General features: G+C 43.0%; 1 protein-coding gene across 2 annotated transcripts in view; it reads right to left on the minus strand.

The window, feature by feature from the left end:
- PDE1C (phosphodiesterase 1C) overlaps positions 1–7,958 on the minus strand; it is a 315,435-nt gene extending 307,477 nt beyond the window's left edge. Inside the window, exon 1 of one of the 2 annotated variants that reach the window (XM_054189660.1) lies at positions 7,735–7,958. In XM_054189660.1, the coding sequence (XP_054045635.1) occupies positions 7,735–7,819 (85 nt within the window). In that variant the 5' untranslated portion in view covers positions 7,820–7,958. The remainder of the gene's footprint in view (positions 1–7,734) is intronic. The other variant, XM_054189653.1, reaches the window with a different exon arrangement.
- Between the last annotated feature and the right edge of the window lie 4,716 nt (positions 7,959–12,674).

Genomic DNA, 12,674 nt, shown 5'->3' on the forward strand with positions numbered 1-12,674 from the left:
CAAAATAAAAGAGGAAAAAGGGTAAAGCATAAAGAGGAAAACACTAGTACAAATTTTGGGGACTCGATCCACTACTGCAGTTCAAGAGTACAAGACGCAGAAATGGAAAGAAAAAGAATGTGAAAAAGTGAGTCCATAAAAAGCAATCGGCATGTCACGTGGGGGAACTGCAAGGACTTCAGCTACCCACATACATGGGGAAGAAACTAGTAAAATTTGATTTTGGAAAGCTTTCACTCCTAATAAGCATTCATTGTCAATACTAAAAGAGAATGAACCCGAAAGCAAACAGTGTTCCTTATCCTCACCTCCAAGGAGTACAAACTGAACGTAGAAGAGGCACTTGGAGTTGAAACTGAGTTAAGTGGTACTGTCTGAGCAAGTTGTCTACCCTCTCCCCTTTCCCAAGAACACACCATTTGACAGGACTCATTGATCTGCATCACTGTGAGAAGGGGGCAGGGGGGAGGAGGTGGAAAGGGCACTAAATCAACAGGAATAAGACGCAGCATTGTGCAGCAACAAGAGACCAAGCACCAGGCACTGCCATTTAATAAGAGAGAGATGATGTTTGCAGCCTTCCTGAGGGAAATTTTCAGGGGGCTGATTGCAGCTGCTATGACAACAAGAGGGAGGATGTGATGTCACACAACGACCCAAGCGACTGCTGTCACATTGTCCCAGCACACAGCTCGACTCACCAGCTGGGAAGCCAGTAGAGACCTCATTAAGTGCGTCTGTTCAGTAATTACTACAACTTTCCCCCCATCATGCTTCCAACTTTGCACACAGCCATAGCGCGAAGCTATTGATGTAGTCACGAGGGTTAAGTTCCCACAGGCCTGAAAATTTCAAGCCTGTAGCTATTAGAAATCTGGGGTCGAGTTTCAGCAGGATCATTAGATACGACCTCTGACACCAGGCAGGGAGAAGCAGGGAGGAAAATCGCATCAGCATAATCTTGATGGAGTCTTGGAAGCAAGCCGTGGAAAAGCTGTGTAATTTACCTTCCTTGTCCATAGGGCAGCTTCTTCTCTAACCTACAGCAGCGATCTCTTTCACTGGAAAAGGCTGTCCGGGACAGATCCTTTGCCCATTTAAATCACCGCAGTTCTCACAACTGCAGTGGAGTGATGCAGATTTACCACTTGCCGGGATCCTGCCTCTTGACTTCATTTGCCCTAGTATGCAAAAAAGTGCAGACTACGTCCAGGAGCCTTTTTGCTTTCTTACTTATGCAGAGCTATGGAACTTGGAAAAGTGAGCTTACATTTACACTGCATCAGGAAAACAGACCAATTAGTACAGCACAAGGGTTTAAAACAGAAGATCTGCAGCAGAAATGCAAGTCCCCAAAGGCAGTTAGGTTTGAAAGCTCCCAGACTCTGGTCCTTAATGCTGTACGAGGAGGAGGATGCAGACCTCTGGCTTTCGACGTGGGAGAGGGAACCGGCTGGGGCTGCGAACGAGGGAAGGCTGCTCTGGGTCACAGCCCGCCTGCTCAGGAGCAGGCCTGGCTGCCTGCCTAAAACTGAGCTCAGAAAGCACAAAAGAGTTCATGCCTGTTTAATTCTTTTGAACTTTGGGCATTCTAGAAAATCCGAAATTTGTAATTAATCTCGCTGCATCAATTCAGAAGGTATTTGGAGGAGGAGTAGTTGGCCAAAGACCAGCAAGAAAACAAAAGCAGGGAAAATGCTATTTCTTGCCATGGTAAGATGAGGCCCCTCCTGGTAGGGAGCAGCCATCATTTGTTGTCTCTAGAAGAGGACTGACTGTGCTTCCTTCCCCACAGGAGATGAGCAAGGGAACAAACAGCACAGTGGGTCTGGCATCTGGCACAAAGGGAACAAGAGTCCCCATCTCCAGCCAGGTGTCTCCACCTTCTGCCCTATTTGCACCTTGTGTTGGGGGCCCTGTTGCTCCACAAGCCCAGTTTTCATAGCTATTTCCCACTAGGGAATCTTATTCCCAACACATTGCAGGGGGTTTAGACGGTTTGGTGACATTAGTCCTGAAGCTACATTCAGAGGTGACTGAGCACCAAGACCTGGACATACATAATTCACCAACCTTAAAAAAAAAAAATATCACGTGACGTAATTAAAGGAACACTTCCTGACAGTGATGATAATGGTTTTATCTATTAACATCTCTCCTCACCTGCAGGTTATTTTCCCATGTATGGAACTGTGCTTCAGAGAACAGGGATTTCCATTCATTCACATCAAAACATGCTGCAAAGGTTTTACTCTTCACAGCTTCCCTGAGAAATAAAAGCAAGAGGAGGGATAAAAACAGCGCTTTTGCTGTGACCCTGCTACGGGGACCTGCAATCTGACTCCGATCCTTTGTGAGCTGCTGATGAACCTGATGTGCAACCCTGCATGGCAACCTCTCACTCAAAACACCTCTGACACAGAAGGGGGCAGCCCCAAACACTAGCTGCGTTTCTGGATGCCAAGATACAGGCAGCAGAGCACAGCTGTGAACAGCAGGTAGCAGTGATAAGGCAGACCATGCACAGAAGCAAGTGAGCTTCATGAAAACGTTGCCAGGCTTTTTGCCAGACAAGAACTAGCGCCGCAGTCTTTTCAAAGATTGCTTACTTCGCTTACAGCAGTCCACCCTTGCAACATCAAAGATGTCAGTGCAATAGCAACACCCCAGAGATGCCACCGAAATCACCCTCTCCACCCCTGGACAGCTACAGGTCAAGTACCAACAGCAGGAATTCCTGCTGCCCATCACTCCGGGCATCCACCGCCAGCCACCCCACACAAAGGGCCAGCTGGGTGTCTCACCCACAGGCATGCCAACTAGGCAGACTCTTTTCAGGTGTCTTTTCAGGCAGAGCAGACAGCAACCAGATAGGTTTGAAGCTAAAACACAACTTTGTTGTGGAGGGAGCGGAAAAAGCTCTCATAACTTTAGAGTTTTATTTCAGAATCTATTTGCGGACGGCTTGCTTTATGTGAATTTGTTGAGGGTAGGACTATGTTAGAAGAGGTTTTTATTCTCTGTAGTCTACTATAACTACATTAGACTTCCTTAAATTACATTAAAAATGTCACATCCTTTGTATTATATTAGTAAACTTATATTTCCCAGTTCCTAGATTTCAGATGACAAAATTTTCCACTGTTTACACAGAAATCATCAATGGTTCCTACCAGCTCCTATTGAGAGAGTATTCTCACAGTAAGGTCTATCAGGAGAGAGAAAGAAGGATGGGAAAGAAAAGCAAAGTTTTGGGGGTTTTGTTGTCATTTTTGAAATCTTTCGTACTATGTCATAACAAAGAAAATGATACAGAGTTTAGAAACAAAGACAAGGAGATGCCATAGTCCACAGCAGGCGCGGTGGTTAGGCATCGCCCCTGCACCTTTTTGCCAGGAAGGGTTCTCTTGCACAGGCAGAGAGATCTTCTCCCCTCCCTAAAAGCGGACTGACCTCACATACAGACATTGCTCCCAGACCTCCTTTGAAGGAAGGCTACGAGTGATGCACGTGTAGAATTAGCGAGAGATTTGTCAGCACCTTATAATTACAGTGTGCCTTCAGTCAGAATGACATTTTTTTATTATAAGCAACTAAGGGCTGAATTAAATGTAAATCTCCGTGAAAGTGAACCGCACACAGGCCTACAGGTGTCTTCTGCTGAAACCTGCCTCATTTGTGGGTTACAAAGGCGCCGTTGCCCTCCGATGAATGACAAACTCTAATAAGGCTGAAAATCAGTACACAAGAACAAAACAGTTCACTTAATTGCTACAATGTACACAGTTCTCTGGCCAAAATACAGTACAAAGAATGAAACTGCTCTTATTTCTCTGTTTTCTTTCTAGAATCATTTAAAAAACCCATTCCTATCTATTCCACTCCTAATGGACAACCTTTCAAGAGAGAATAGCAGAAAATCCACAGCAGCATTTTCTTTAAAAGTTAAGCACGCGACACAGAGCTGAAGGTATTTTTCCTTGTCCTAATAAAGCCCAGTTCAATATTTAGTTTGCTTCCACTCTTCCCCACCCCAACTCAGACCAACACAGCGCATGCACCTCCTCAAGCAACGTTTTCTTTGACCAAAACACAGAAGATGTTGCTGAAGTGATTTGTCAGAGGGACCATCAAGAACTACTTTGGCTGTTCTACCTCTGATGTTGAAAGGGATGTTGAAATGGGTTTCAAGTAGTGAACGGTAACATGAAACACTTCAGCAACATTAATAAAACCACATTTTTAAAGAATTATTTCAAAATAGGGACCAAAAGCACCGATTGAGCAAACCCCAGACCTTCTGTAATACTTGGAGGGAGAGCTTTTGCATGCAAAATGGAGACAGCGTCCTCCTAAAGAAACTTTTCTGCAAGATTTAGAAACACCTGCTGTGAGGCAAACTGTGTTTCAGTGCTACATCCTTCCTCTCCAATAACACCTGAGTTACAGCAGAACTCCCCATCACTTCAATTCATTCTAACCTATAAAAATAAATTTATAAGATACGTTGGACAGGACAAAACAGTGTTGCCAGGTGCTTCTGGATATGAAAAGCAGAGTGTGGGAGCTTTAATGAAGTTAGCTCTTAGTCATAGGAAGGTGATAAATGCAGAAAGAAAATATCCCTTTGTTAATGTTTGTGTTTATCATTTTTCCAGGTTTAAAGACAGCGGCTGTTTCTCTGTCTTGCACCTTTCATCAGTCAATTATAGCAGCAAAGTCAGTAAATAACACACTGGTTTTCTGATTTAATAGCATTTCACTTGCACAGGAGTGATGAGACAAGGCACAGGATGAGACAGGGCATAGGACAAAAAAAAATGCCCTAACTCTTAATTTCTTTTCCTTTAAACTCAGCTGCCATTCTGTTATGTTTTACTTTTAGTGGAGGAAAATTTTGCCAAAGTTAAACAAAAGCTCAAGTACAATAACTTGTATATACAAAACCTTCACGGACTCTGAAATTTGCTGATGTAGACCATGGCAAATAAAGATCTTGAAGCCTTCACCTGAGATACATCAAACTTTGTAGAGCAAACTAAATTGCATGATTCCTGTCTTGAATGCTCCTGCTAAATGGCTCGCTCTGTGGCTCTGCTATAGTCCATTGTGCCACCAGTGCAAAAAGGCTGTAAAAGTAGAATATCCAAAACTGCACATTAATCCTCACTGGGCATAGAGCAGCACACCTCAGTCCTCCTCAGGGTCTCTGCTGAAAGGGTGGTGTCTGGAGCAAAGGGACTTGCAACTGCCTCGTGTCTTTGTAGAGAAGAAAGCTATCAAGTATTAGCATACATTTGTCTTTCTGGGTATGGGCAGACCAGATTCTTCCGCAGGGATCTGTGAAGTCCTTTGGAAGTGCTGAGTTCCCACAGTTCTCCTGTCCCACCGCCAGCGCTGTAAGCAACCAAGGTGAAAATTAGAGCAGTCAAGAAGCTGCTCTAGGCTGCGCTGAGCATCTCCAGAGACACGAGGCTATGTAACTGCAAGCCATCAGCAAGGAGCTGCTCTTGCACCCGCCTTCTTCCATGCCCACATACTTTTGCATTTGACATTGGGCCCAGGCCTTTCATGAAAATTTTCATTAAGTCTCACTGTAAGCAATCATTTTTCAAAACTCTGTGAAGATCATACTTTCTTAGCAGATAGAATAGGGGTGAATCAATGCAAAATATATTTTTTTTTTCCACAGAAATGGAAACTCTTTTGTCTTAACTTCATATTACTATATTCCTCAAGAGTATCAGCCTTTTCTCCCAGCTGACGCTTCAATAGCGGATGCAGAAGCTCAGCATTTCCCAAGATCTTCTCAAGAATTTGCCATACCTGAAACTAGATACCTACACAGAAGTCTCATCTGATGGAAAAAAATAAGTTTAAGCCCATCCCTGACACTCTAAAGTTGCTGTGGAATCTTTTGGATACACTAATTTTCTTCAGTATAAAGATTAACAAATACATGAATCGTTCAGGTCTGTGTGCCACACAGCGCTGGTGATACTAGATAGCATGTTTACAGAGTTTTCACGGTTAAGTGAGTCAATCCAATGCACATTTGCCCAGATATAAAAAGAAATGTTATATAATGCACAGTTCACAGAATCGATACGCTGGCTGTGCGCACCAAACACAGAAGAAGAAAATAGCACAGGAACTCCTATGCAACAACTGTCCTAAAGAAGCTGAAGAAGCTGCAATTCTAAACCTGAGTCATTTGATCCAAAATTTGGTCTAGTTGTTTTGTGAGCACGAGTAGCAATAAAGACAGCAGAGCAATGAACACAGCAGTGCTGTTGGTTTGTTCATAAACAAACAAAACAATTAGACACAGTCATAAATGTTCCGTATCTTCAGATAGTATTCTCTCCTGCCTAGGGTCATAAAGGAAATGTTTATCCTCCAGACTGACATGAACTGAGGAAATAACACTATTAGTAATGATGCTGCAAGGGGGAGGGATTAAGATAGGGAGTTCAAAAGGGAGCATGTCACACCTTAACCTGTGGAGGGACTACCACCTTCCCATCAGAGAAGGAGATCTGAAAAGTAGCATTTTCCTGGCCGTTTCACCTTTAAAATGCTACATGCACAGTAACAGAAGATATTTTAATGAAACGTAAGTTTCCATCCTCAATTTTTTTTCATCGTGTAATGTCTGCATGATGTTAATGGTTGCAAACCAAGTTTTCGATAAAGAAGAGAAATAGATAAATAGGTACTTCCGCCCACACCAGTCAAAAGCTTGTATCCATCATTATTATACGAAATAGTGACCCAATTACACTAGTACAAATCAGAAAAAACTTTCCTGATTTCCTAACTGCAAGGAAGTAGAATCTCTATCATCTTAAAGGTATTCCAGGGGAATTTGTATTGATTATAACATGTAAATTATCCACCTATTTTCACTTGGATTTCAACTAGAAATTAAAATGGGATGTAAGCTTGCTTTGTGTCCAACATCTATCGGGATGGACGGAATGGAGTCTAGGGAGACAGGCAGTTGGGGCAGAGCAGTCTGCTCAGGGAATCCTCCCATTTTCACTTGGGCACAGCAAGGCTCGTGGAAAAACACACAGACACCTGTCGCTTTGACAAGCCTCACTTTGCCCTTAGAAAGTGCACACAAACAAGAAACTGCACTCTTCAAACAGCTACAACAACCAGTCCTAAAATTCCTGATCTCTCCCCACACCTTTCCCTGCCCCAGCAATTTGCCTTTTTGTCTTTCAGAGGCAACGAGAAACGTTACATACATCTTTACACAAACTGAGAAGCAGCAAAAGGTCACAGGATTTGGAAACACTTGCTAAGTGAACAAAGAAATATTGGAAACAAAGCCAAGGTTCCCAAGGGTTATTTTCGGGGCTCATCGGAAAGAAATGCAGGTAGCAAGTTGGAAACCTGCAATCCTGAAGCCCAGGCTTTCCTGAGATAAGGCTCCAAAACAAAAGTTCTGCAAATGTGTCGGTGAACTTGTGCCAAAACCCAGTGAAAGGATTGAGAGTGGCTGCGTATCAAAAGCAAGTTTCTCGGGCAGAAGAAAATACAGAAGGCAGAATGGAAAACAAACCCAAACAAGAGCTGCAGGGCATCTATATGTTTTAAAGGCATATAAAGGCTAAAGACAGTTGTGAACAGCTGTCGTTTCCCTGTACTTACTGGAGCTGTAACAAGAGGAAAGGAGGAGTAGAGAGCTAAGGAAGGAAAGAAGAGGAATTAAATTAGGCTCACCGATTGTAAAGCTATAGCCATCAATGCTGAAAGTAGCACTCCGGCATTTTTTAAATCCTTCCTTTCTGCTGCTTGGCTCTGTCATGATCCTGCCAGCTTGTACGTTCAGCAGCAGCCTTTCTCTCCCCGCTGGAAGCAGAGCGCTCGAGCTCACTCTTAGCTGCCCTTGAGCATCTGCCGGTGGCAGCACGCACACCCAACTTCACACATCTCCCGGCGCGGGGAGCAGAATCCGAGAGGCATGCACCCAGCAGCTCTCTCCTCCCCCAGACACTCTCGCTGGCATGTCACCGACGTGCCTGCTCCGAGTTTAACAACTGGTTGAGGGCTCCGGTATCTAAACCGGCAGTCAATTAGTGCGAGACTACCCCGTCAATAAGCCAGCTATATCTGTCAGATCTCTGTGTAGGAGTTCAGCACACAATTCATCTTTTGTTAAAGGTTAGATTTTGCTGTGATCTACCCACTGACGCTCCTTGTATTCCCTGCCATGCTGCAGCCCCTGCTTCTGTGGCTCCCCTTGCTCACGGGGATTTCTGACTTGCAGCAAATTGTGCTCGGATTCCAGCCCTTCAAATGCAAGCAGCATGTTTTAATCATTCGAGGTATAATGAATCAACCCAAGATTACAGTACACCATCAATCATCTACAACTTATACTAACGGCAAGTCTCTGGAAACACAACTGAGAGCAGAATGCAAGAGATTATCAGTAAGTAAGAGCGTAAGTGACTGTGGGAAAACAACAAAAGTAATTTATCAGTAATGATGATAAACTGAGCAAAATGTACACGCACACACAAAGAAAGTGTTCCGAGCTCTTCCTCCTCCTGGTGGTTCATCATGTGGTTTGTAAACTCCTCTCTGCAGTTTTTTTACCCAATGATATTTAAAAGTGTGATTCAGAATGCTTGCAGCAATCCGCTGAAAAAGGCCGGCCAATCATCCCTATCCTATGAACAGACAAAATTTAGAGTCAAGGCTGGCAAAGTTTTCACAGAAGGCCAGCAGCAAGCCAAGGTTTTATAAATAGGTATCGAAGAAAACACTGTCAATGTCTTAATGATTCCAGTTCATATAAATCTGTGCGATCCTTATCTTTTTTCTGCTGTATGTGTTAATTTAGAAACATGCTACTAAAGTGCTAGTTTTTTAGGTTCCCAAGCATAAAAGTAAACTCCAGGTAAATTAATCGGGTTTTGCACTGTTCTGGGTGGGTATGACATGGAAACACCGAGTTTTAGGAAGACTGACATCAAAATAATAACTGAAACACAGTTTGCTAAAAGCTTGCCCAATGCACACCAAAAGGTTTACAAAATACCGGCAAACCTAGTCTGTGTTTAAGGTATAAACCTCAAGCCTACCTTGGTTTCTCAACAAAAGCTTAAGTCAGAAATATTGCACTTTTAAAACCCCCTCTCTTTAAAGGGCTGCGGAGAGTCACTGCTGAACTCCAGCAGTTCATTTAAATTCCACTTAGTTTTAGCCCAGTGAAGAGCCTCAGCCAAACAGACCTTTTCTGTTAGCAATTTTTTAAATTATTTGGATGCTCAGTAATACAAGGCAAGTTCATTAAGAAAAAGGCTGTTAGTAGTGAGGGGTTTGGTTTTTTTTACAAGAAGGAGGACCTGGCCTTCCAGGTTTCTCAGCCTTTCAAGACGGAAGTGTGAAATAATAACAACTACTTAGATATAACATTTCCATCACCTGCACCTGCAATTATTTTTGACCTCAGAAGGAGAGGCACAGCTCAGTAATTTAAGAGAGGTGCTGCTGTAAAGGCAGCCACCACAATGAAGAATTCTCAAGCAGTTCACCAGACTCCATCATGTAGCTGCGTCTCCTGAACAACGCAGAAAAACAGTCTGACTATAAAGTGTTTCTAAGGGATCATTTTCTCTGTCACTGGTTATATAGGTCACACACCTACGTAAGCACTAAGGCTCTGCCTAAGAAAGCAAAGGCACAGAGAATTACTCACGCTGTATCTAGAAAGCACAAAGTTAGATGTTATCTAGAGGAAAGGTAAATATTAGAACTGTCAGGGTTTGGGGATTTTTAAAAATTTATTTATTTGATGACACCGTTTTTTTCCTTAAGCCATAACGCACTGATTCATGAAGAAAAATTGTGGGATGACACCAGTGATGATCGTGAAGTTTCAGTCAAGTTTCTTAGTTCCAGGAGAAACTTTCTTCCATAAAAGACAGGCAGACAGTCTCGCTTGCTCCCTCGCTTGGAAGCAGAAGAGTTTTATTAGAGTTTCTTCTCTCAGGAGAATATCCAGGTCACCAAGCTACTGCCACGTTCTTTATCCCTGATCTCCTTCACTGGGGCTCTGGCCACTTTGTACAGCTTGCCAGAGAGAAGAGGGCCTGGCCGTTCAGCAGCTATGTGCAGATGAGTTACCTTGCAACGATACCTTGTTCAAGCCCCAACTAATACTAACTCAAATAATTGTAATGATTTGATATGCTTCTTTAGGTCAAAGTGAACAATCCCCCCAGGAAGGGCAAATTCAGTGGTCACTCATCAGGGCGAAAGGATCAAATAAGGCTATAAACGGGATCTCCCGCATCCCCGGAGGGGGTCGTAAACTGGCTGTTTGCAGCAGGATGCTCTCTCCCTTCAAAACTGCAGAGGTGCTCACCTCGGGGTGAAAAGGGAAATGTTTTGACCTGCAAGTTTTTCAAGAAGGAAAGAGTTTCTTCCCAGCTCTAGTAAAAATTTAATCTGGCTGCTCAAAGAATTACCAAATCGTACCAGTAACGTGATACCTGATCCTATCTGATTCTTTGCATTTTGCTCTTGGCTAGATTTCAGCTCTGCCATTTACATTCTGCTTTCCCAAACAATCCCTACAGATGCACTCGGGGTACAGTACATTTTCTACCTTCCACTGCCTGGCAGCACCAATATAGGTGGGTTAGGCAGTTCTTGTGGCTGCAGTTCAGTGTCGTGTGGAGCAATCCATGTATGTCATTTGTAAACCACCTGGGAATCCTTTGAGATGAAAAGCACAGTGTGAATTGAAAATATTTATTATTATTGCTGTAAACAGACCAGGGTATCCATGGTAACATTTAATTTGTCAACACATAAAACAGCAGTTACTTTAATATTTTTCCCTTTACTTTTCAATGTGTAGAAGAGTTTGCATGTTTTCAGGAAGTCTGTTTTAACCAGAGACCATATCAAATTAAACCAATGATCCATCCAATCTGCCATCCTCCAACATACATGCTAGAGGAAGTTGTGAAAGAAAGCCACCTATAATGAACAAATATGCAACACCATCCTTCCTATCCCTAGGTCATCTCTTTCTGCCCTGCAGTATAAAAAGGCATATTATTTATGTAAATTTGTCTCAGCAAGACTGAAAGATTTTTAATTGCAGTTTCCACCCAAATGCTTTCCCAAGCATAAACTTTGAAGATCAATTGCATGGAGAAATACTTCTATGTATCAGCTCAAAGGCATGAGATCTGTTATTTCAGTCCTGAATCCCCTGGATCTTGTAGCGTGAGAAAGGGAAAACAAAAACATTAAGTAAAGTCCTAGCCCCATGGAAGTCAAGGGCAAGACTTTCCCTCACTTCAGCAGAGCCGGAGCTCTGTCCTCCTGGTTTTCCATACCTGTGCTCCTGTTGACCTGGTTCCTAACACAATCAAGTTCCACCGAGCAGTGATGAATTTAGACCTCAGGCATCCACATGCTTTTGTAGTACCTGTCACTGAAGTCAGCAGAATTGGCACCTCTGAATTTTTAATCTTTTCAGAAGCGTCCCAGGTACCATAAACCAACTGAAAATTTGACTATTAAAAACAGAAATGCAGCCCTACTGGGTCAGACCAAAGGTGCATGAAGGCCAGTGTCCTATATCCAGCTCTGTATCTTACGTCCATCACTGCCCCAAAATAGATGCTAACAGAATTATAAAGATGCTAAAAATGATCAAGAACAAGGCAGGCTGTGGTGATACTAAATATCCAGCCATCTCCAGCTCAGGTACCTCCTGAGCCAGCTGTTTTTCTGTATGTTCATAAACAGACAAAAGTTTTCTGTTCAATCAGCTTAAGCCTTCAGCACCCTCAGCATTCTTTGGCAGGATTAACTAACATAGAACAAAGACATTTTGCTTTTCTTTGCTTTAAACCTTTCTTTTTCTAGCTACATGGTTGCTCTTTACCCTAATACTCACTTTGATAACAATATCGATTCTGATAGCCTTCTGTCTGTGAATCCAAAGGTGAGGGGCGGTTGTGTGAAAGGCAGAGGGGTCCTCCAGCATTCAGGATTTCTAGTGGCAAGGAACCCCTGAAACCGTGGGTTCTGGTGAGAGTGGACCACAGAAGCACCAGGCAGGTCCTGCCTTTGAAAACATTGTTTGGAACACCTTATTTCCACAAACTTCAACTGAATCAATTTTACAAGCAGATATTTTTCAGAGCAGTTTTAGAGGGCTCTCTCATCACTGGTGTCAGTGTCACCTGAAAACATTTAACATCCCAAAGAAGAGTTCAGCACTTTTCAGGGCTGGGCAATGATGCACCAAGAACTGATAAATCTCTTAAGAAAATGTTCTTCCAGCTTCAGAGAGGAAATTAAGCTGAAATCCCCTGAGGTGCTTGGTATATTTCTCACAAGCAACAATGCAGTTATGTACTGCAGGTTGTTTATGGGGAGATGGCATTCCTCCCTGAAAGCTTCTTTGTTTTACTGTTTCCTAGAAGTACTCCATCTGCAGGTTGTGACGATTTTATCAGATATCGTCACTGTCAGGAATATCCACTACATTTAAGTTATTTTTAGGCATGACAGCCAGAAGGCAATATGACTTTTTAATGCTTAGCTGTTCTGATGCTCTCTGCTTGCTTCAAGCTTTACCGTTTTCCTCCTTACCAAAAACTCACAAGGAACAGTCACCAGTGTGCTGG

This window comes from Rissa tridactyla, chromosome 2 (assembly GCF_028500815.1).
Source record: "Rissa tridactyla isolate bRisTri1 chromosome 2, bRisTri1.patW.cur.20221130, whole genome shotgun sequence".
Taxonomy (NCBI): domain Eukaryota; kingdom Metazoa; phylum Chordata; class Aves; order Charadriiformes; family Laridae; genus Rissa; species Rissa tridactyla.